Here is a 26,201-nt window from a genome sequence, read left to right on the forward strand (position 1 = left end):
TTCAATAAAATGTCGTTGCCTATTAATCCTTCAAAATTATTATTAAAATTGTAAACATAAAATTCAAACATTTGATTTGGCAAATTAAATTCCCTGAAAGCCTTCACCACGGCTTTATGTGTAACTATATGTGAATTTTTTAAAGCTAACATTTCCTTTGGTCCTTTTAATTGTACTATTTTACTTTGATGAAAAACATTTGGATTCACTAAGGAGTTTGTGGCTCCTGTATCAATCAAAAATTTGCACTTGTTAATTACTATGTAGGTGAGTTCATTGGGGCTGTCTGACAAAAATTTCCAATATCCATTGGTGTTGGTCTATCACTATCATTTATTGGCTGATTAGTTGAATCACTGCTAACGGTGTTATTTTGAAACGGGTTGTTTCGATTATTACTATCATTCTGTCTCGGAATATAATTTTGATATTGATCCTGATATCTGGTATAATTTTGATTCTGATGTTGATTTTGTCTGTGTCTTTGATTTTGATATTTATAGTTTTGATTTTTATTAAAGTTCGTATTTTGATTCACGCTTTTATTTCTATTGTCATGAGTAGAATTTGTTTCGTTTTTATTTGGAATTGGATTAGGATTATAGAAAGCATAATTCGTATCGTAAAGTATTTTCATCGCATTCTCGATATTATTTGGATTTCTACAAATTATAATGGAACGCATTGGTTCAATTAATTTGTTTTTAAATACGTCCAATGCTACCCTTTTATTAGCTGCAATGAGAGCATTGTAGCCCGCTTCGTTTTGATGTAATGATCGAGTTTTCATGTTAAGTCTTCTGAGATAAGTTATTATCTCGTCATAAAAATTCTTTGCATTAGTTTTAAATTTAACTGATCTTAATTTATCATATAACTGTTCATCTGTTAATCTATCGCCAAAGTTGTTAATAAGGGTTTCTTTTAGCTCTGTCCATCTTGTAAGGTGATTGTTTATTTCGGAAATGTCCTTAGCCGGTCCACTTAGTTTTGACTTAATTATGTCTAAAAATATTCCCTTCGACAAGTCATCATAGGTTTCTAAAATTTGCGTAATTCTGTCAACTAAGTCAATAAAGGTGTAGAGTTCGCTAAAACTACCGTTATAAACCGGTAATTTTGATAAATACTTTATAGGGTCAACCGTGACTGCGTTAAGCGCCATTTTACTATTATTTAAATTTTTTTTGTCTAAATTAAAACTTTTTTCTTTGCTGATTTTTTTTTTATCAGAAACAATTTTTTTTTAGCGTAAAATTTTCACAATTTTTTTTCACAATTTCTTAATATTCACTATTATTTTCTTATTAGTTACCATAAATTAGAGCTATCAGAAACAATTTTTTTTTAGCGTAAATTTTTCACAATTTTTTTTTCACAATTTCTTAATATTCAATATTATTTTCTTATTAGTTACCATAAATTAGAGCTGGTATGTTTCTCCCTCTTTCTTCCTTTATCCGTCGTATGGTTTTTCCTGCTGCCCGGACAAAACCTTTTCCTGGATTCCGAAAGTAAATCCTTTTCGAGGATTTATGTTTTCATCCCTTTTTCTTCCTTTATCCGTCGTATGGTTTTTCCTGTTGCCCGGACAAAACCTTTTCCTGGATTCCGAAAGTAAATCCTTTTCGAGGATTTATGTTTTCATCCTTTTCCTGGATGGTGTTGAGTCGTGGATACCTTGTAGGATCTTTTTCGACTGCGCCAGTTTTAGATACAAACTTCTCTTGTGTAAGTTTCAAGTCTATCTAAATCTTTATTTCAAATTTTCCTTAACGCTAGCTTAATAAATAAATGTTTACAATTAGCTGATGAATTCTTCATAGTATATGTTTTCATTATGGCTCGCTATGGGTGGTCAAATGATATTGTTTACAATTAGCTGATGAATTCTTCATAGTATATGTTTTCATTATGGCTCGCTATGGGTGGTCAAATGATATTTGCATTGATCTCTGTTTCTCTGTGGCTGGTTGGGGTAAATGGATTTTGTATATACAAAATCCATTTGCGACAATTTCGTTGATCATGGATTTTTGCTAATGCTGCAAAAATCCATAGTCATAATGAATTAAAATTCTGCGGACAGCGTGGGTGGCCCTGTAACTATTAAGCCCTGTTAATACTGTCGACAATCAACCTGATCTTAAACCCAATTCTACACCTTCTATTTTGACAACTCTGAATGATAGTCCAATTAGTCCGACTGGAAAATGCGATTTAGTCCCGAACAACAATGTTAAAGTTTTACGTTCTGTTTCTGATTCAAAACTCAGTTCGCCACCTAAATCTTCTCCACATCCCCCAACATATTTTAAACCATTTCATGTCCGCTTAGCGGAATATAATGCGAAAAGAGCCGAAATTTTTGGTAAGGCAGTTAGCTCTGTTAGAAGAGTGAGGTCCACCGGACGTATGAGGAATTTTTGGCGACAAATTAATCATACGCGGCATTTGCTGCTAAGTTCCATATATGACAAACCTAATGATATAAGACCTTACGCGCAAGTTGAACTGCTTGGTAAGATGATTAACGGCCTTTTAGACACAGGAGCTTCTGTTAGTTGCTTAGGTTCAAATGCTGCATTATACGCTTTACAGTCAAGTAAGGATATTAAGAAATTTAGCTCTTTTGTAAAGACAGCTGATGGCAAATGTCAGCCTGTTTCTGGTGTCATCAGTACCCCCATTTCTTTTAGAGGCCTTTCCAAGCCAATTAAACTATATATTGTTCCCGGTCTGTCGCAAGATTTGTACTTAGGCATCGATTTTTGGCGCGCTTTTGATTTATTACCTATGGGTCTCGTATCGGAAATTAATACCCGATTGTTTTCACCGGTTCTTTCGGAGATTTCTACCTTAGGAACTTTGACAGATATTGAACGTGGTCGTTTGCAATCTACCATTAATAGCTTTCCATCGTTTTCGAAGCAAGGTTTGGGCCGAACAAATGTCATATCGCATGTTATAGACGTTGGAGACGTAGCTCCGATTAAACAACGACACTTTCCGGTTTCACCAGCCATAGAAAAACTTATTTATGCCGAAATCGATAGGATGTTAGAGATGGACGTTATCGAAGAATCGGAAAGTGCCTGGTCTTCGCCAATGGTGCTAGTTCGCAAGCCTGGGAAAGTTCGTTTGTGCTTGGATAGCAGGAAGGTAAACTCAGTGACGGTCAAGGATGCTTATCCTTTGCCCCACATAGACGGCATCCTGAGTAGACTTCCTCGCGCCGAGTACATAACGAGCTTGGACCTCAAAGATGCGTTCTGGCAAATTCCCCTCGATAAGTCGTCGAAAGATAAAACAGCATTTACCGTTCCTGGCCGTCCCTTGTACCACTTCAAGGTCATGCCCTTTGGCCTTTGTAACGCGCCACAGACCATGTCAAGGTTGATGGACAAGGTGATACCGGCGCATTTGAGAACGGAAGTGTTTGTTTATCTGGATGACTTATTGATAATCTCTGACTCCTTCGATCGGCATATGGAAGTTTTAAAGGAAGTGGCGGATAGAATTCGGTCGGCGGGCTTGACTATTAATATTGAAAAGTCGAAATTTTGCGTTCCCGAAGTCAAATACCTTGGCCACGTCGTAGGAAACGGGGTAATACGAACAGATCCTGACAAGATATCTGCCATTGTTGAATTTCCACCGCCGCGTTCGGTCCGACAAATAAGACGGTTTCTGGGTATGTCCGGTTGGTACCGGAAGTTCATTAGGAACTACGCTTCTATTACCTCTCCTTTAACTGATTTGCTCAAAACTAATCGTAGATTTGTATGGTGCGATAATGCGCAATTAGCTTTCGATGAATTAAAGTCCATTTTGTCCACTGCCCCAGTGCTGCATAGTCCTGACTTCTCACAGCCGTTTTACATACACTGTGATGCTAGCAGTACTGGTATAGGAGGCGTGCTGGTGCAAAAAACTGCGGAGGGCGACGAGTTTCCCATCGCCTTCATGTCGAAGAAGCTCAATCAAGCCCAACGCAAATACTCTGTCACCGAACAGGAATGTTTAGCCGCCGTGCTAAGCATTAAAAAGTTTAGAGCGTATGTGGAAGGACATGAGTTCACAGTGATCACTGACCATGCGTCATTGAAGTGGCTCATGTCCCAAACTGACCTCAATTCTCGGTTGGCAAGATGGGCTTTGAGACTTCAGGGCTTTAGATTCAATATAGAGCATCGTAAAGGTAGCAGAAATGTAGTTCCAGATGCACTATCCCGTGCCAACACGGAGGATCTGTCCGGAATTGAGACTACGGCTTTAGATGGGTCCGGATTATTTGTCGATCTAGAATCGCCTCACTTCAAGAGCGAACATTACCTCGGGTTGTTGGAAACGGTCAATAAGACGATTGTAAAGACACCGGATCTGAGAGTTATTGACGGTTACCTTTATAGACGCGCGGAGCACTGCACCGGAGAGCAGTTACAGGATAACTTCGCCTGGAAATTATGGATACCCAAGGAAATGGTTAACGACTTGTTAATTAAAGCGCATAACGACCCCATATCGTCTCATTGCGGCATAAACAAAATGTTGGAAAGAATTCGAAGATTTTATTTTTGGCCGAATCTAGTAAATGACGTTCGGAACTTCGTTAATAAGTGTGAAATTTGCAAGGGAACTAAACACCCGAACATCGTTATGCGTCCACCGATGGGAAAGACACCGGAAACGGAAAGATGTTTTCAAAAGCTGTTTATAGACTTTTTAGGTCCTTACCCTAGATCGAAGTCTGGAAATGTTGGTATTTTTATTACCGTCGATCATTTGTCCAAATTTTGTTTTTTAGAACCCGTTAAGAAGTTCACCACTGATGTGGTTACCAAGTATCTGGAGCAGAAGATTTTTCATGTATTTGGAACGCCTGAAACAATTGTTTCAGATAATGGGTCCCAATTTAAGTCGAGTAATTTTTCCAAATTTCTTTCAAGTTTCGGAATCCGTCATGTTTTTACGGCTGTTCATTCGCCCCAATCGAATGCCTCTGAGCGGGTCAACCGTTCAGTTCTGTCCGCAATAAGGGCTTACTTGAAACACGATCAAAGTAATTGGGATGAGTACCTCAGCAGCATCGCTTGCTCTTTACGTTCTTCGATACACACTTCGATAGGCACTACACCTTACTTTATGGCTTTCGGTCAACACATGGTAACTCATGGGCATACCTATTCTTTGCTCAGAAAACTGGAGATGCTAGAAGACAGGGCTATTAAATTTGATCGTGGAGATAACTTCGATATAATCAGAGATAGAGCTTCTAAAAATATGGAGAAACGGCGGCAGCAGAATGAACGTAATTACAATTTGCGATCTAGGCTTGTTAACTTCATTGTAGGTCAAGAGGTCTACAGGAGAAATTTTTCTCAAAGCTGTTTTGAAAAGGGGTATAACTCCAAATTGGCACCACCATTTTTAAAAGCTAGAGTCCGGAAGAAGATAGGAACGTGCTACTACGAAATAGAGGACTTAAGTGGGAAGAAAATTGGTATTTATCATGCAAAGGACCTTCGTATGTAAGAGAAATTTCAATCAGCTCCAGGCATTGTCAGCTTTGTGGTCTTCTATGAAACCCCCAAACCTGATTTTGGTGGGGGGGATTGTAGGGTGACTTGTCGCTGGTTTTCTGCTTTCTGCTTTATATTTTTTTTGCTACAATTTAGCTACAAATTTTGTTCTATTTTTTCTTATTTTCTATTTTTTTTATTTTTTGTTCACGCGTTTGAATAACATCAGGCGTTAGAACAATAAAATTTATTTCGACCGGTCCGGGATTCGAACCTGGGCTTCCGGATTGCAAGGCGACGTCACTAACCGATAGGCTATTCCTATAGTGTGGGTGGGTCTGTCGGAGTTGTGGTTTTTCTCCAAGTGCTTGTATAGGACCTCCGTGGGGCTTGATCTTGGCCTTGAGATCCATATTAGCATTGGCTTGATTGTGTTGAGGAAGGTTTTATTTTTGTATTGGTTTTTAGTACGTATACGTATACGCAGTTCCCGCAACAATTTAACGAAAATTAGCTGAATTAGCGCATTATTTCCAAGGCTTTTTATTTTATAAATAGAAGTTAGGCTCAGTGAAATTGTCTATTTCAATAAATTTTCTGGAGCCATTTAAGGGGTGAGACTATTGAATCCCGTCGCTAATGATTTTTTTTTAGATTCTATTTTTTTGTTGTTTTTTTTGCTTTTTTTTCTTTTGATTTTTTTTTGCTTCAGCAATATATTTTTTTTCTGCTGCACTTATTGGAGCCTTTTACTATTGCATCTTGACTGCTCCTGCTGCAATTTTTTTTTGGAACTTTTAACCTTTTTTTTGGTTGATCCCCATTCGCCTGGCTGGACTAGCTTTGTTTGAGATTGATGTTAGCTGTTTGGACCATCAAAGGCCGATTCTTTTTTTTTGGGAACGGGAAACCCTCATCGACAAACCCGCATATCCTTTCGACGATGAATTTGGGAGAAATTCGCCGACGGCTTTTGGGCATTTCATCGAGTAATTTGTGAAGATTGTGAAAACTTGGCCCTGCGTCTGGTTACCAGACCAAGAAGTGTTTTAGAAAGTGTAAAATTTTGTTGACTAAGTCTCTCAAACGTCCAGAACTAAAATTTTTAAAGAGAATATATCAAAATTGGTTAAAAACCTGACAAAAAAAAAAAAAAAATGTTTTGTCCATTTTATTGTAACAAAAAAAATTATTTAAAGTAAAAATAGCTATAAATATTGTTAGGAAAAAATTAGAACTCAAACTTTTGTAAGTGTTGTGCAATTTCAATGGTAAAAAGAAAAAGTCTAGAGACAAATAAAATAAAGAAAATTAGCTAAAACTGTTGTGCTAAAAAATAAATTTTTTTTTTTTAAAAAGAAAGTAAAAGACAGTGGTTAAAGACAAAAAAAAAGGAAAAAAAAAAACATAGACATTGAATGCGTGAGTGTGTAAGTGCTTTGTTGCTGATTTCACCAATTTCCTGTCCATATCCGCTTTTAAATACCTCCTTGGAATCGCTGTGTTGGAAAATATCCCGGAACCGGAACACTTGAAAGATCTTTCAACGGGGGACATTTTTCAAAGTGAGTAATTAAACACCCTTTTTGATTAGATTTTAATACCCACCGAAGTTCAACGTGGTATTCACCTTGTTTTTTTGGTGTAACTAAGCAAATATCATTCAAAGTGATCAAATGGCCGCTTAGCCATCACCCCATCAAGTGGTTGGTTGGCTCAGTGGTGGGGGTCGCTGACTCTGAAGTGAGAGGTCGTGGGATCGAGCCCGGGTTTGGTCATTTAATTTTTCTTTTCAAAATTTATTTTTTTTTGTCTAATTAATTAATTAGATCAATAATTTTTGTTTTTTTAAATAATTCCATTTTGGTTTGGATGATATTTGTTTGGTAACTCTCGTGGGTAAGGCAGTATATGGGAGGAAGAGAAAGCACTTGGTGCACTTTAATGTACCATACAGAGAAATAATTCTGATTAAAGCTACATACATACATCCAATGAATTTCGAATGTAATCCACCACGGCACAGTGGGTCGCAGGTTCATATCCCCGAACCAGAATGAAATTTTAAATGGATTTTCATTCTTAATTAAAGTTTTTGCCATTAACTTTTCTTTTACATTTTCTTTTATATTTAAATTTTGCATGCACATTTGATTTAAATTAACCCCATGATACCCGAATGGGATATATTTTTTTCAGCTTTTTTTTTTTCTTTGAAATTGCACATACACCGGTTAGGTTTATTTGTCATTTAGCTAGGCTGTTAGCCTTTTAGTTTTGTTTCCTGTTTTTAAAGTAAAGGGATAGTTGTTTTTAGAATCATTGTTGCCTAAATTATTATTGGACTAGTTGCTATCTAAATAATTATTGTTACTTGAATTAGATTTGGTCTAGGCCACAATGAACGTTAATTATCTGGAAATTGTTTTAATGAATTTATTAATGCTGTTTAGGATTAGAATTTTAATGGTTTATTTTGGATTTTGTTTAATAAACAACATAATGAATATTAGCTAAATTTCCGTTTTGTGATTCCGGGGCTACAAACATTTGAAGGGTAGGTACAGTGGGACCAATGGATAAATATGATATAACTTTGGGTTTTAGTCCTGGTCATGGATGGGCGGGCGTATTACAATGTGAACATCTCTGCATCGGTGGTAGACAAAACCCTCTCTTGAAAATTCCCCTTTTTTTTTACTTTCCTCTCTCTATTTCTCTCTCCCTCTCTTCTATCTTTCGCACGCACACTTTTAAAATAATATAGTGTAGACATCCCATAGTTTGAGTTTTCAGCCTTAAAGAACCTCCCCATTGCCGACGAGACAGAAGCCGGAAGCTAGCTGCGTGCTGCTGATTTCAGCTCAAACATTTCAGACCATCTTGGGGTTTACTAGACCTAGCGTTGTATGATACAATAGACCGATCATCCGATTTAGGGTCTTAGGCCCATAAAAGCCACATTTATTATCCGATTTTGCTGAAATTTGGGACTGTGAGTTGTCTTAGGCCCTTCGTCATTTTGGCTCAGATCGGTCCAGATTTGGATATAGTTGCCATATAGACCGATCCTCCGATTTAGGGTCTTAGGCCCACAAAAGCCACATTTATTATCCGATTTTGCTGAAATTTGGGGCTGTGAGTTGTGTTAGGCCTTTCGAAATCCTTTCTCAATTTGGCTCTGATCGGTCCAGATGTGGATATAGCTGCCATATAGACCGATCCTCCGATTTAAGGTCTAAGGCCCTTAAAAGGCGCATTTATTGTCCGATGTTGCCGAAATTTGGGACAGTGAGTTAGGTTAAGCACCTAGAAATTCTTTTGCAATATGTCACAGATCGGTCCAGATTTGGATATAGCTGCCATATAGACCGATCTCTCGGTTTTAGGTTTTGAGCCCATAAAAAGCGCATTTATTGTCCGATGTCGCCGCAATTTGGGACAGAGTTGTGTTAGGCCCTTCGACATCCTTCTTCAATTTCACTCAGATCGGTCCAGATTTGGACAATGCTGCCATATAGACCGATCTCTCGATTTAACGTTTTGGGCCCATAAAGGGGGCATTAATTGTCCGATGTTGGCGAAATTTGGGACAGAGAGTTAAGTTAAACCCCTCCAAATATTTCTGCAATTTGGTCTAGATCGATCAAGGTTTGCATAAAGTTGCCATATAGAGCGATATCTCGATTTAATTTAGCACATTGACTTATGTTAGGCTTTTCGACATCCATGTTGTATATGGTTCTGATCGGTTTATTTTTAGATATAACTACTAAAAAGGCCAATATTTTGCTATACACAATTGACCAATGACTTGTACTTATTAGTATTTGGTCCAAATCGGATCATATTTCGATATAACTGCTATGGGACAAAAGGTGTGCAATTTTCACCGGATTTTGATGAAAGGCGGTTTACATATATACCCGAGGTGGTGGGTATCCAAAGTTCGGCCCGGCCGAACTTAACGCCTTTTTACTTGTTTTAGTAATGTAACACTCAGAAAAATAAGTTTGCTGTTAAACAAGAGTCCATAAATAAATTCTATGGAAGAAGGTAGTGTGAAGACTTTCTGCAACCTAATAGTTATTCGTTAATACTCCAATACTAAGAAAGATCAATGGCCAAGCGAGAACGAGAAAATCATTCGAAATGTTTTTGTTGCATGGTACACTAATTATGAATCTACAATTGAATGGTCGTCAACCATTGTTTGTAGGAAGTATTTTTTTTAATATTGCCAAAGAAATTGTGAGAAGTGCGCCAGACTAAGGCCCAGCGTGAATTAAATACATATGAATTTAGATTTTAGTGTTGTCACCAATTGAAATAAAATCTGTTTTGCATCACTCAAAATAAGTATTTTCCCTACCTGGGCGCTACATCTCGCAATACTTTCATTTGTAAATTATGGATTATTCAAATTTAAGAACACGAATGTCTAAATCGATCCTTATGTATAAGCAATTTGACATTAAAATGTGTTTAAAAGTGATGTAACATCCATTAAATACGAGATAAAATTTCATTGACCATGGGAATATGGGGGCTTAAATAAAAGGTATTTAAATATAGAATACGAATCTGATATCCAAATATAAGTGGCCGCCCATCCCCCAAAACACCCCTAAGCCGGTCATGTTTGCCGACTATGGAAATATGGGGCTCAAACTAAAGGTATGTGGGAGTAGACCACGTATATGATATCAACATTAGGGGCCAATTGTCTAGCGGACGTCCCACCACCATAACAATTCCCAAATAGGACGTATATGCTCACCAAGACAATTTGGGTCTTAAAGAGAGTGCATCATAGTTTTTAGGGCCAATACCCCAAACCGGACATATTTGCTGACTTTTGCAATAAGGAGTTTAAATGAGATTAGAAAACGAATTTGATATCCAACTTTGAGGGCAATGGCAATATGGGGTTCAAATAAACGATATATAGATATATGAGCACGTTGCTGATCCCCAAAACAAGCCTAAATCGGGCATATTTAGCGACCATGTCAATGTGGAGCTTAAATGAAAGGTATTGGGGGGGGTAGAGCAAGAATTGATACCCATTTTCGTCACCAATTTTCTGGGGGTCTACCCCTTTCCCAAAATACCCCACAAACAGTATTTTTTTAGTGACCATCGCAATATGGGGCTCAAATAAAGGTATTTGGGGGTAGAATACGAATTTGATATCCAAATGTAGGACCATGTATTTAGGGCATAACCCCTTTCCCAAAACACCCCCAAAGGGTACAAATATTTCAACCATGCCAATATGTGGCTCAAATGAAAGGTATTTGAGATTAAAAAACGAATTTGATAACCTAATATTTTCTGACATGTGTTTGGCGGACGCCTCATCATGTAAACTCCTCTTAAGCCAATGGCAATATGGGGTTTAAATAAATGGTATTTGAGAGAAGAGCACATTCCAATGAGACTTTTGTTCCATATAAAGTAAAAGAAGGCGCAGCGGAGCGTGACCGGGTCAGCTAGTATATAAAAAAAATTCAATTTGTGTTTGTTTGTATGTTTGTTTGTTCCGTATAGACTCAAAAACGGCTGAACTGATCACATTAAAATTTTCACAGATTGTGTAGGTTGGTCTGGAAGGAAACATAGGCTAAATAATTTTTTGATATCGGGAGGGGGCGGGCTCTCCCCCTTACCCCAAAAGTACTACCCAAAAATAAAAGTGTACCGATCGGGACAATATGGGATTCAAATGAAAGGTTTTCAAGAGTAGAGTACGAATTTCATTATAAAAGTAGGGTCCAACTCCCTGGGGGGCCGCCCCAGTCCCAAAACACCTTAAAATAGGTTTATTTGACGATCATGACAATATGGGACTCAAATGAAAGGTATCCGGGAGTAGATTACAAATATGGTCAGGAAGTAGGAATAAGCTTTATAATTTATTGATAATGGAAGGGGGCGGACCCTCCACCGTTACCCCAAAAACACCACCCAAAATCTAAAGTGGACCGATAAGGACACTATGGGTATCAAATGAAAAGTATGCGGGAGTAGATAACGAATATGACATACAAATTCATGTCGAAGTATAGGGGGTCATCCCACCCCCACAAAAAAGCCCCAAAATGGGCACATTAGCCAATCACGGATATAAGGGACTCGGTTTGTTTGTTCCGTATAGACTAAAAAACGGCAAAATCGATTTCCTCGAAATTTTAGCATATTGTGTAGGTTGGTCTGGAAGGAAACATAGACTATATAATTTTTCGGTATCGGAAAGGGGACGGACCCTCCTCCTTATTCCAAAAACACATCCCAAAATCAAAAGTGAACCGATCGGAAGAATATAGTTATCAAATGAAAAGTATTGGAGAGTAGAATACGAATATGTTATTAAAATTTGAGTCTAAGTTGCCATCGGGCCGCTTAAACAGACATATTGGACGTTCATTTCAATATGGGACTCAAATGAAAGGTATTCGGCAGCAGATTTCGAATCTGGCATACAATATCAGATCGAAGTATAGGGGTCACGCCACCCCAACGCCACGCGGCTTTCAGGGGCTCAAGAAGTCAAATCGGGAGATCGGTTTATATAGGAGCTACATCTAAATCTGAACAGATATGACCCATTTGGAATCCTCAATGACCTACATCGATATTAAGCGTCTGTGCAAAATTTCAACCGGCTAGCTTACGCGTTCGACTTCTATCGTGATTTCGACAGACGGACGGATGGTCGGACATGGCTTAATCGACTCAGAACGTCGAGACGATCAAGAATATATATTCTATATGAGGTCTTAGACGAATATTTCGAGATGTTACAAACGGAATGACTAGATTAGTATACCCCCATCCTATGGTGGTGAGTATAAAATAGTATATCGACTAAAAAATATTTTGTATGCGACATTTATCTAATATTCTGGCTCATCGTTACTAAGGACGGTAGATGTATTTTAAACCTTGTCATTGGACATTCTGTATGTTAAATCAGTCAATGAATTTGATCTAGTTCTAAGTAAAATAATATGAAGTGTCATTCATATGTACATGAGTTTTATAATTGTCCAACTTTTAATTCATAACATTGTGCATATGTTGCAAATTTTCAAGTCAAAGTTTAATGAACTTTCGACGTAATAAAGATTGTATTATGTATCATTGTATTAGATATCAGTGGAAATAAATTAATGTGAATGGGTATACTCAACTCTTGAATAGGTATGCATTAAATAAGCATTCCACGAGCTAAGAATTTGATATGTACGTAGAGACCATGTGCAGTAATTCTTCTCGAAAAGTTAGCATCCAACAAATGTTAGTTAGCGTTAATATACCCACCACCGAAGGATGGGGGTATATTAATTTTGTCTTTCTATTTGCAACACAACGAAATGTCCATTTCCGACCCTATAAAGTATATATATATATTCTTGATCAGCGTTAAAATCTAAGACGATATAACCATGTCCGTCTGTCTGTCTGTTGAAATCACGCTACAGTCTTTAAAAATAGAGATATTGAGCTGAAACTTTGCAAAGATTCTTTTTTGTACATAAGCAGGTTAAGTTCGAAGATGGGCTATATCGGACTATATCTTGCTATAGCCCCCACATAGACCGATCCGACTATTTAGGGCCGTAGGCCCATAAAAACCACATTTATTATCCGATTTTGCTGAAATTTGGGACAGTGAGTTTTGTTTGGCCCTTCGACATCCTTCTTCAATTTGGCCCACATTGGTTCAGACTTGAATATAGCTGGCATATAGACTGATCCGCCAATTTAGCGTCTTAGGCACATAAAAGGCACATATATTGTCCGATTTTGCTGAAATTTGGGACAGTGAGTTGTGTTAGGCCCTAAGACATCCTCCTTCATTTTGGCCCATATCGGTTGGATATAGCTCCCATATAGACCGATCTCTCGATTTAAGATTTTGGGCCCATAAAAGGCGCATTTATTGTCCGATTTGCCGAAATTTGGGACAGTGAGTTAAGTTAAGCAGATTTGGATATAGCTGCCATATAGACTGATCTCTCGATTTAAGGTTTTGAGCCCATAAAAGACGCATTTATTGTCCGATATCGCCAAAATTTGGGACAGTGAGTTGTGTGAGGCCCTTCGATATTCTTCTTCAAGGCTAGATGGCATCTCAGACATTTTGACCCATATATCCGTGATTGGCTTATTAGCGCATTTTTAGCGTTTTTGTGGGGGTGGGGTGATCTCCTATACTTAGACTTGAATTTGTATGCCAGATTCGTTATCTACTCCCTCATACTTTTCATTTGATACCCATATTGTCCCGATCGGTCCACTCTAGATTTTGGGTGGTGTTTTGGGGGTGGAGGTGGAGGATCCGCCCCCCTTCCGTTATCAATAAATTACGTAATCTACTCCCGAATACCTTTCATTTGTGCCCCATATTGTCATGATCGTCAAATAAACCTATTTTAAGGGTTTTGGGGCTGAGGCGGCCCCCAGGTACTTGGACCCAAATTTTATTATGAAATTCGTACTCTACTCTTGAATACCTTTCATTTGAATCCCATAGTGTCCCGATCGGTGCACTTTTATTTTTGGGTAGTACTTTGCGGGTAAGGGGGAGGGTCCGCCCTCCTCCCAATATCAAAAAATTATATGGTCTATGTTTCCTTCCAGACCAACCTACACAATCTGTGAAAATTTCAAGGTAATCTATTCAGCCGTTTTTGAGTCTATACGGAACAAAGAAACAAATCGAAAACAAACACAAATTGAATTCTATGTACAAGAAGATTGTAGCTGGTTTTAGCCGGACCATATGGAGGTGATTGAAGTGATCATTTTAATAGAATCTCCAAGTAGATCGTGGAATATTGTGACACCTTATTTTAATTTTATTCTACCATTTGTACTCCTGTCTATAGAAAATTAAAAAATTAACGGTAAATACACAAGTAACCACAACGCATGCCACACAATCAAAGTAACCATCATATGTAAAGAATTGCATTGGTACAATCAGCTGTTTCATAGTTTTTTGCTTGTTGACGGAAAAATGAGTAACAATTTAAGTTTTTAATAGAAAGAACATTCGTGAAAATTTGCAAGAAAATTTCTTTGACATTTTGTAACAAAACGCAGAAAAGAATAAAATTCTAAACATAAGTTAAAGAAATTTGTCAAACATATGCCAAAATATGGGGAGAAGACCAAGTGCATTAGCATTTTTGTTGCTGATAACATTTTCCAGCTTGTTCACGGTTGCGATAAGAGCAGAGGATCCAAAGCAACAACAACAGCAATTGTCACCAAATACTAATGGGGGGCAAACCTCTGCAAATGATAATTCTAATACAGCTGCCGACGCGGTGGGATTTGTGAAAACAGGTAACGGTGGAGAAAATGCAAAAAATTCAACAACTCCAGAAACGGCAAATAGCGGCAATAGCAATAAAAATGAACCACCAGATGCTGGTAAAACAAATGGCACCGTATCCTCTACAGAGAATAGCAGTAAAGATAGCGGCGCCGTATCTAACAACAACTCAACTACGCCGTCGTCATCATCACCATCTCCGCCACCAACCGCAAATACAACGCAAAATGATACAAAAGCAGTTACCGAACCTCCATTGCCAGATCATCATGCCGTCGAGCAGGAACACAATTCATCCCTCTCACTATTCTTTGTAATATGTGTTATTATGTTAGGCATCTTGCTGATACATTCGATGCTGCAGACTGGTTTCCAATATTTGCCCGAATCCATAGTCGTGGTATTTTTGGGTGCCTTAATTGGTCTACTGCTAAAGGTTATGTCTGGTGAAAATGCCAGCTGGAAACGTGAAGAAGTGTTTTCTCCTACTGGATTTTTCTTGGTATTATTACCACCCATAATCTTTGAATCGGGTTATAATTTGCACAAGGGTAACTTCTTTCAAAATATCGGCTCAATATTGGTCTTTGCTATTGTGGGCACAACGATATCGGCATTGGTAATTGGAGCTGGCATATATTTGTTGGGATTAGCTGAAGTTGCTTATCGGTAAGTGTATAGATTTTCCTTATATTTTAACGGCAGGAAACTTCGCTCATACCACGTTTTGATAACATATCTAATTTTAGACCCTATTAGGTATATAAATCTGCCAGTCAGTGGGTGTATAAATCCCAAGTCTATAGTTGAAATACCATTAATTTTGCCGTTAAATTAGTTTTGTTTTGGTGTGCATTTAAATGGATGATTGGTGAAGAATGGACAAAGGCCAATGGCCTTGCAGAATGACTGGGGAAAGAAAGCTGATTTTTTTATCAGATGCGAAAGTAAGAACTATCCGGGAAAGGTAAGAGCGTGCGCTCTCCGGCAGCCAAGTACCTGGGCGGACTAGAGCAAAAACTAAACTGAAGGAGAAACGTCGAACAAATGTTAAGAAGGGGACTGAATGCGCGAAGGGTTTGGGTACTTCCAGCTATTCTCAGCTATGGATGTCCGGTATGGTATCAGACTATGGTCAGCTACGCTCTCAGACGGATTCATGGAATTCTGAGAATTATGAATTCATATTGGATTCTTATAAGGCTTATCTTGCGGCCGACAGACTTCGCTATCCTGCAGGCGCTGATACCAATGTCGATGCTATGAACTACTGGCCGGTCTTACTGTCACGATATTCGTGGGCATGGTGGTAAAGATATGTGAAGTCCACACTAATTATGATTGTAGAGAGCTTCTTCGAACCATGGGATGAAGTTTTGCTAAGTTCCACGCAGTCAAGACGTGACGGTCAACGAGAATAGCTTGCCATAAATTGATCGCTTAAGCACAGATGGTGCTGCCGACACAAAGCCCAAAATAGAATGCTTTGTGCTTTGTTTTTGAGCATCGCGTTGAAAAGTGCAACTCTGCAAACATATACCACAAAAAAAAGCACGGCGAAACAATTAAAGGTGGCCTCATTTGTACAACAACTACAAATCATATGGTGCAATCTGCCATTATGTCGTCAAGCTGATCGTACTTTTGCCAACACGTGCAAAGAAATTTGTGTACGTGTGTGTATGCGTGTGCGTACATGAGCAGAGAATTTGCGAGAAAAAAGATAACAACAAAGAGAATGCAAACAAAAATCTGCCATCTTAATACCGTCAAACCTGGCCAGCTGTTAACGGCTGTTCGCGTGAGACCACCTTTTTTAATCCCCCTTGAAAAGCAAAGAATAAAAGTTAAAAAATGTTAAACTTTGACAACTGAAATCGAGGGTCATTCTGGGTTGCCGTACATGCAGTAGTGTTTTAAGGCGTCAAAATTAAAAATTGGTCTACTTTTGCGCATTGCTTTTGTGGGATTTGTTTGCATAGTTGGATTTTCCAACGCGACACTCAAAAACCAAGCACAACGCGCTAATTCTGTTTTGGCCTTTATCCCTCTCTCATACGAGCTTCATGGTAGAGTCGAATAAGACGTAGGCTAGAGCTATGGGAAGCAGGATGACGAAGTCGCTGAGGCCGAATATTTGGTAAAGCTCATCCTGAGGCTCACGAAGCATGACTTCAGACTTCTAATATGGGTCCGGACTGGCCATTGCAATGTCAGGTCCTTGATATATGCAGAATGTGCCATGACGAGAAGGAGACGGTCGGGCATATTTTAAAAATAATGAGAGAATACCATTTTTCCGTGCCTCGATTCCCTCTATGCTCTTAGTACTCTTGTTGTAGCACATTTTTATATGAAGGTAGGGATAGTCGTCAAGCTGCTATTATAAATGAGCATGCTCGTTCCGGTCTATAAAACCGATCGCCGTGGCAAGATTATGGCCATTGGATATTTAAAGGCGTTAATAACTCGCCTCGTCATATCGAGCATTATAGGCACTCAGTATTTAAGCAAGAGCCGGTGGAGCATTCCATTATCCGCAACCTGTGTGTCTGCTCGTCCGTCTGTTGTAATCATGGAAGACTTTTCCATTCAGATTCGTTGTTGTTGTTGTAGCCACATTTTCACGTGGAGGTGCCGATCCTTGTCAACCTCCTGTAGATGAGCAAGCGCGTTCCGGCCCAAAGAACCGACCGCCGCGGTAAAAGGGTGGCCATTGGTTATTTAAAGGCGCCAATAACCCGCCTTGCCATATCGAGCATCATAGGTACTCAGTATTTGTGTAAGAGCCGGTGCCGCCCGACCTCTCACGGAGGCTCTGCCCTCGATACCGCTGTGAACGCGGCCGGTAGCTCGCAGATAAGCTTCTCGTGGCAGCAATGAACACCACCCAGATCGAACCTCAATGTTCCAGCCCGTGTGGTGCTCACATCTATCCCGTGGCGGGTAGTAATTCCGTATAATTTATTAGAACGTTGTTGACATTCATGATAATCAAAATTCCTATTAATTTGCATTCATTTCCTTTTTTCTTTTCAGATTGAATTTCTCCGAATCATTTGCATTTGGCTCCCTTATATCTGCTGTCGATCCCGTTGCCACAGTTGCTATTTTCCATGCTTTGGATGTTGATCCGATATTAAACATGTTGGTATTTGGCGAAAGTATTCTCAACGATGCTATATCTATTGTGTTGACCACCACCGTCTCTCAGTCAGCAAATAGTCCGCTCTATGCTAAAATGACAACAGGTGAGGCCATCTTCTCTGCATTGAAAACATTTTGCGAAATGTTCTTCGCTTCAGCCGGTATTGGAGTAATATTTGCTTTGATTTCAGCACTACTATTAAAACACATAGATTTAAGAAAACATCCATCATTAGAATTTGCCATTATGTTAATGTTTACCTATGCCCCTTATGTTTTAGCCGAGGGTATACATTTGAGTGGTATCATGGCCATACTATTCTGTGGCATTGTCATGTCGCACTATACCCATTTCAATTTGTCCACAGTGACACAGATAACTATGCAACAAACAATGCGTACGCTGGCTTTCATAGCGGAAACATGCGTTTTCGCCTATTTGGGTTTGGCCATTTTCTCCTTTAAACATCAGGTGGAATTGTCATTTGTAATATGGTCTATGGTTTTATGTTTAATAGGCAGGGCTTGCAATATCTTTCCCCTGGCATATTTGGTGAATAAGTTTCGCGAGCATAAAATTACCAATAAAATGCAATTTATAATGTGGTTTTCGGGTCTAAGAGGTGCAATTTCCTATGCTCTATCATTGCATTTGGATTTATCCAGCGACGAGACAAGACATGTGATAATAACAACCACTTTGATTATTGTATTGTTTACAACACTGGTATTTGGTGGATCTACCATGCCGCTCTTGAAATATCTCAAGCCAGGTAAGAAACGACGAGCACGAACAACGCGTGGCAGTAGTGCATCAACTGCTTCGGCGAGAACTCGTAACAATTCGCGTAAACGTTCCAAATCCATATCATTGTCGAAAACTCGTGAATGGGGCCAAGCCATAGACTCGGAACATCTGTCCGAACTGACCGAAGAGGAAGATGTGTCCTTTGCCCAGACCCGCATAGCAGGATTTGGACGTTTGGACAGAAAGTATTTCATACCATTCTTTACAAGGCGCTTTAATAGTCAAGAATTGCATGAATGTAAGTCCCAAATGGCCGATTTGACCAATAAATGGTATCAGGCGATTAGAGTAAGCCCCTTGGATTCAGATGAGTCCGATGAGGAAATGGGCTTGTCGGCGAGTACTAGTCAGAGCACTCTAAATGCTCGAACATAGATGAAGCATAAAAAAGAATTGAATAATGGTGATACATTTTTGAGAGAATACCTAGGTAAATTTAGCTCAATTTTTTATATTATCAACATTATGGTATTGTATTTTTGAAGGCGAAACAAAAATAGATAATAAAAAAGCATTTAGGTTTCATAGAAAGGTTTATTTGCTCCAATATGCTCTTGCCATAACAATTTCTAATTTTTCTTTTTTTTAAATATATCTCCATGTTTAATACTGGGTTTTTCAAAACATGACCGCATATGTCCTTTTCAATTATAAATATCCTTGTAGATTTCAAATTTTCTTTGTTGCTAACCAGTGAACCAAATTTCGAATGTTAGACATTTCTGTACAAATTGTGAACTCTTCCGACAAGTTTTTACCGAAATCGGTCCGAATTCTGTTTAAATTTCTGAGTGATTTTTTTCCGACAGTGCTGAAAGAGTTCTGAACGTCTCGTCGTAGGAGTTTGAATTTTTCGTCCGACAGTTCGATAGCAATTCTGAACGATTTCCGGAGTGATTGTCTGTAGGATTTCTTTTGCCGATAATTCTGAAAGAAATCTGAGCCATATCTGATCGTCTTGTTGTACATTATTATACCCTCTACCATAGGAAGGGGGGTAACTAATTTCGTCATTCTCTTTATAAATCCTCGAAATGTTCGTCTAAGACCCCATAAAGTATATATATTCTTGATCGTCATGACATTTTAAGTCGATCTAGCCATGTCCGTCCGTCTGTCCGTTTGTCTGTCGAAAGCGCACAAACTTTGGAAGGAGTAAAGCTAGCCTCTTGAAATTTTGCAAAAATACTTTTTATAAGTGTAGGTTGGTTGGGATTGTAAATGGGCCATATCGGTCCATGTTTTTATATGGCTGCCATGTAAACCGATCTTGGGTCTGGAGTTCTTGAGCTTCTAGAGGGCGCAATTTTTATTCAATTAAGTACAACATCCAACAAATGTGCTAATTTTGGTTGAAATCGGACCATAACCTGTTATTGCTGTCATATAAACCGATCTGGGGTCTTGACTTCTGGGGCCTCTAGAGGGCGCAATTCCCATCCGATTTAGCAATTACATTTTGCATGACGTGTTTCGCTATGACTTCCAACAATTGTGTCAAGTATGGTTAAAATCGGTCCAAAACTGGATATAGCTGCCATATGAACCTATCTTGAATCTTGACTTCTTGAGCCACTAGAGGTCGAAATTCTTATCCGAATTGGCTGAAATTTCGCATGACGTGTTTTGTTACGACTTCCAACAACTGTGCAAAGTACGGTTGAAATCGGTCCATAACCTGATAGAGCTGCCCTATAAACTGATCTGGCGTCTTGACCTCTTGAGCCACTAGAGGGCGCAATTATTATCCGATTTGGCTGAAATTTTGCATGACGTATTTCGTTATGACTTCAAACAACTGTGTGAAGTATGGTTAGAACCAGTGCATAACCGGATATAGCTGCATATAAACCTATCTTGAATCTTGACTTATTGAACCACTAGAGGGCGCAATTATTTTCCGATTTGGCTGAAATTTTGTATGACGTATATCGTTATGACCACAACTGTGGCAAATATGATTCAAATCGGCCACAACCTGATATTGCTGTCATATAAACCGATCTGGGATCTTGACTTCTTCAGCCTCTAGAGGGCGCAATTCTTTTCCGATTGGGCTGAAATTTTGTACAACGGCTTCTCCCTTTAACATACGTGTCAAATATGGTCCGACTCGGTTATAGCCTGATACACCTCCCTTTTTAATCAATCCCTACTTGAGCCCCTAAAGGGCACAAATTCCTATTCGATTTGGCTGAAATTTTGCACAATGACTTCTTCTATGGTCTCTAACATTATGGTCCGAATCGTACCATAACTTGATATAGCTCCAATAGCATAGCAATTCTTTTCTTTTATCCTTTGTTTGCCTAAAAAGAGAAACAGAAAAAAGAACTCGACAGATGCGATCCATGGGCCCGGCCGAACTTAGCACACTTTTACTTGTTTTTTTTTTCAATGTTTTCTTCCGGAAAGACGTCTGAATGATTTCTGGACTGTTTGTCTGTAGGCATTTTTGTTCCGGCAGTACTGATAGAATTCTGAACGATGTCTGAACGTCCTGTCGTATGGTTTTTTTTTAATTTTTCCTCCGACAGTTCGGTAGGAATACCAAACGATTTCTGTTGTGCTTGTCTGTAGGCATTTTTTCCCGATAGATCTGAAAGAATTCTGAACCATATCTGATAGTCTTGTCGTACATTATAAGACTTAACATCGGAATTCGGTCAGAAGTCTTAACGACAATTCTAAATTTCCTTCAGAATTTCTCATAAGTTTGGCTCAGAATTCTGTCTGAATTCGTTGCGAAGTGTCGGCACGCATATTTCTTGCCGAAGTCGTGTCAACCGCTCCATATATTTTTCGTTAAGAATTCGGAGAGACATTGGACCCGAATTCGGATGAATTTGCCGAATTTTCATACAGAGTTCTGACTGAACGTTTGGTTCACTGGGTAGTTATTTTAGTTAAATTATATTAACCGTCTAGACTTTAATTCATCAGCGCTGTGAAAGTGTCCCAAATCAAATCCAATGAAATGCCCTTCATGGCATGTTGTTTTTGTATATATTAATAGAGACTATATGTTTATTTATATTTGTTTAGGTGTTGGGTTCTTTTAGTTCCTTTCTAGAATAATTTAACAAATAGTTAAAAATTTTTTATCCCCATGACACATATGAGCAAAAGTTAACGCTTTATTCACTAAAAAAAGTCTTACAAAACAAAGCATTCTTATGATACTTAACAACATTTGTCATAAACAATAAATCCAAAAGATTAATAAACAATTTTTCAGCCCTTAGATAATAAAATCATCTTATATCACAAATGGTTTACAAATCACGTATATGAGGCTTCTTCGTACTAGGATTTTCTTCGTTAGTCAACAAAAGTTTCTTAGTTTTGTATCAATCCCAGAACTGTTAGACTTGATCACATAGTTGAATTTAGCTTAATTTGCCTTGATTTGTTTAAGAAAGTTATCATCGGCAACCCCAATGGTCTTTATCAAGCCTTTTATGAGTACACACAATCTGATGCTTCATTATAGGGTCGACAGGTATTTCTTATTTGCCATAGCAGGTTTCGATTTAACATACATAAGTAGTTGCTAAAAACCCTAGCTGAACTTTCATGGTGGCTTCTAGAGGCTTAAGTTGTAAAATCTGGATTTCTTTTATATATATAAGAGCTCCAATCTTTCTTGTGTTCTTCGTTATCACGAAAAGCTTAGCTGGAAGCTATCGGGCGTCCACAGCTTGCGAATAATGGAATGCTCCATACGGAGTAGCTGCAACTGCAGTCGCGGACAATCAGCGGTTTCGTGTGGAGAGTCTCAGCGAGAGGCCGAGTGACTCGATAAGACAAGGCGAGTTATTGGCGCATTTAACTAACCAATGGTCATCATGTTCCCGCGGCGATCGGTCGTATGGACCCGTAACGAGCCTGCTCGCCTATAAGAGCTTGACGAGAATCGCCACCTCCACATGCAAATTTGGCTACAACAACAAAACGTCCAGGGAATGGCGAGGTACTCCCAGCTCAGGGATCCCTTTGCGGGAAAACTATGTCCAACCCGTTAACAAGAAAGGTCTTACCTGATAAATAAACTTTCGCGTCATATATACCATCACGCATCTTCATCCCCCAGGAAAACAGATGCGTGCCGAAAGTTCGAGAAGAATCAGGTTCCTGACTTTCTCAGTCTAAGGACAATCTGTGTTGCCACACATACAACATACAGCTGCAAAAGCCTTAAGACTGAGTATGGCATTCAATGCCCCAGCCCCGCACGGGATAGCTGTGAGCACCACACAGGCTGGAACATTGAGGTCCGATTTGTGTGGTGTTCATTGCTGTCACGAGAAGCTTAGTGTCCACAGGTTGCGAATAGTGGAATGCTCCATACGGAGTAGCTGCAACGGCAGTCGCGGACAATCAGCAGTATCGAGGGTCTCAGTGAGAAGTCGGCGGCACCGGCTCTTGCACAAATAAAGCGAAATATTGGCGCCTTTAAATAACCAATGGCCACCGTGTTCCCGCGGCGATTGGTCCTCAGGACCGGAACGAGCGAGCTCACCTACAGGATCTTGACGAGTATTGCAACCTTCACATGCCATATGGCTACAACAACAACAACCCCTTGCCAAGCGTTTAGCTCCGTCGCAGTACGCTGTACATTCTCGATAATGTTGCGGAGTGTACCGTTGTCCAGAGCCCACATTCAGTCTCCTTTTGAACCTTTCCCTGATATTCCTACTTCAACTTAGTCTCTGGTCAAAAATCACTCTTGGGTACTTGGGCTACTTGAGAGAGCTGCAGCTTCGCCCCATTCCGTGCCAAAAGTGCAATCCATATGCCCAAAGACAATATATTAGGTTAGGTAAGAGTGGCAGTTCTTTTCGGACTCACAATTTTAAGACCATTGTGATACCACAGTAGCGACAGACCAAGGCCTCTCTTGGGAATGCACCCGCCGACCTCCGCTTTGGCAATCCAAGCACGCTACCAACTCGGCTCTTAATATGATTATAGGTATAAAAACTTAAAATGCTTATATCTCCTAAACTTTGAATGAAATCGTCAGAAATGTTTTTTTTTAAGCCAGCTTAGTCAAAAATCGCACTTAGGTGCTTGGGCTACTTGAGAGAGCTGCAGCTTCGGCCAATCCAGTACCAAAAGTGCAAACCATATGCCCATAGACAACATGTTAGGTTAGGTAAGAGTGGCAGTCCTTTTTGGACTCACAATTTTAAGACCATTGTGATGCAACAGTAGTAACAGACCAATGCCTCTCTTGTGAATCGAACCTACGACCTCCGCTTTGGCAATCCAAGCACGCTACCAACTCGGCTCTTAATATGATTATAGGTATAAAAACTTAAAATGCTTATATCTCTTTAACTTTGAATGAAATCATGAGAAATGTTTTTTTTAAAGCCAGCTTAGTCAAAAATCGCACTTAGGTGCTTGGGCTACTTGAGAGAGCTGCAGCTTTGGCCAATCCAGTGCCAAAAGTGCAAACCATATTCCCATAGACAATATGTTAGATTAGGTAAGAGTGGCAGTACTTTTCGAACTCACAATTTTAAGCCCATTGTGCTACCACAGTAGCGACAGACCAAGGCCTCTCTAAGTCGGCTCTTAATATGATTATAGGTATAAAAACTTAAAATGCCTATATCTCCTCAATTTTAAATGAAATCATGAAAAATGGTCCAACGATTACACTAATGGTGGCGAGACATCTATTGTATATATACTGTCTAGGATTAGATAGAACTCTCTTTATCTCCCTGGGGTTTATGCTTAAGATCGTGGCCGTAGCCCATTTAGTTTTAATGTTCAAAGTGCACCTTGGTAAAGATTTTTAAATGTAGAGAAAAATTCGTTTCCTACAATATTGACTACATTGCCACCAGCGAACTCTTCAACCTTCAGTCTTTGCTTCTCGAAGTTTATGGGTTATTGGTAATTATGACAAAAACTTATATCTACCTATTGCATCAGATAAAGTATAGTAGCTCAATATGTATTCAGAATTTTGGTTAAATAACCAAATTGCCGGGGAAAGCCGATTTTAATCTAATTGCAAAATTAAAGGATAAGTTTTTTAACTTTGTTATTTCCACAAAGTCTAAAAACGGTATTCACAAAACCTTTAACCCCGTTTACACTGCTCATTAAATCAGGATTTAAGTCTCTCGTCAGCTGATTTTATAAAGGGAAAACAGATGATCGAGGTTTTTTGACAGATTCTTCTTTATAGGACTGTCAAATACACCTATTTTAAGGTTTCAATAAGTTTTTGAATAAGTTTGAGTTTTTAAATTTGATTGTGGTAGGTGCGAAATTTACCAATTCGATGGAGAATATAGACACACAAACCCCTTAACCCATTTTCAATGACAAAAGTAAGACTTGGATCTGTATTTTAATATCCTAACAAAACATAAATCCAGTCTATGACTTTTCATCTATACACAAAAATACTTTAACACATTCGCGACATAATTATTATAAATTTATCTCAGTATTCAAAATATTTCAGGAATATATTTTATTATGTTTTACAGAAAAATTGTTATTTTTTATTTTATATTATTTATAACTTAAACGAAAAATGTTTATGTTTCTAAAAAAATTTCGACATATTCGAGACAGCCATTCGAATAAGTCCAAATGTTACTTCTTTTCTAGCACAATAATGTATATAAAAATTAATTGTAATATACAACTTAAAAGCTTATTACGAAAATTCTACACCAAATATTAATTAATTGCTTTGTTTTCAATATTTTTGAAAAAAATATATGTTTGTATGTGATAATTAAAAATAAATTGAAATAAAAAATAGATACAAAAAAACAGATACAAAACAAGAAATTGATTTTTTTATACCCACTACCACCGAAGGATGGGAGTATATTCATTTTGTCATTCCGTTTGCAACACATCGAAATATCCATTTCCGATCAGCATAAAAATCTAAGACAATTTAGACATGTCCGTCCGTCTGTCTGTTGAAATCACGCTACAGTCTTTAAAAATAGAGATATTGAGCTGAAATTTTGCATAGATTCTTTTTTTGTCCATAAGCAGGTTAAGTTCGAAGATGGGCTATATCGGACTATATCTTGATATAGCCCCCATATAGACTGATCTCCCGATTTAGGGTCTTAGGCTTATAAAAGCCACATTTATTATCCGATTTTGCCGAAATTTGGAACAGTGAGTTGTCTTAGGCCCTTCAATATCCTTTGTCAATTTGGTCCAGATCGGTTCAGATTTGGATATAGCTGCCATATAGATCGATCCTCCGATTTAGGGTCTTAGGCCCATAAAAGCAACATTTATTATCCGATTTTGCTGAAATTTGGGATAGTGAGTTGTGTTAGGCCCTTGGACATCCTTCGTTAATTTGGCCCAGATC

The 26,201-nt window shown here is 38.6% G+C and overlaps 1 protein-coding gene across 1 annotated transcript; it reads left to right on the forward strand.

Annotated features, from left to right (window-relative positions):
- Window positions 1-14,532: 14,532 nt before the first annotated feature.
- On the forward strand, window positions 14,533-25,548 carry LOC106084807 (sodium/hydrogen exchanger 8). Its single transcript, XM_013248727.2, has 2 exons — window positions 14,533-15,540; window positions 17,911-25,548. The coding sequence occupies exons 1-2, from the start codon at window positions 14,693-14,695 to the stop codon at window positions 19,199-19,201; spliced, it is 2,139 nt and encodes a 712-aa protein (XP_013104181.1). The 5' UTR covers window positions 14,533-14,692; the 3' UTR covers window positions 19,202-25,548.
- Window positions 25,549-26,201: the final 653 nt, after the last annotated feature.

The sequence above is a fragment of the Stomoxys calcitrans genome, chromosome 3 (genome assembly GCF_963082655.1).
Source record: "Stomoxys calcitrans chromosome 3, idStoCalc2.1, whole genome shotgun sequence".
NCBI lineage: Eukaryota > Metazoa > Arthropoda > Insecta > Diptera > Muscidae > Stomoxys > Stomoxys calcitrans.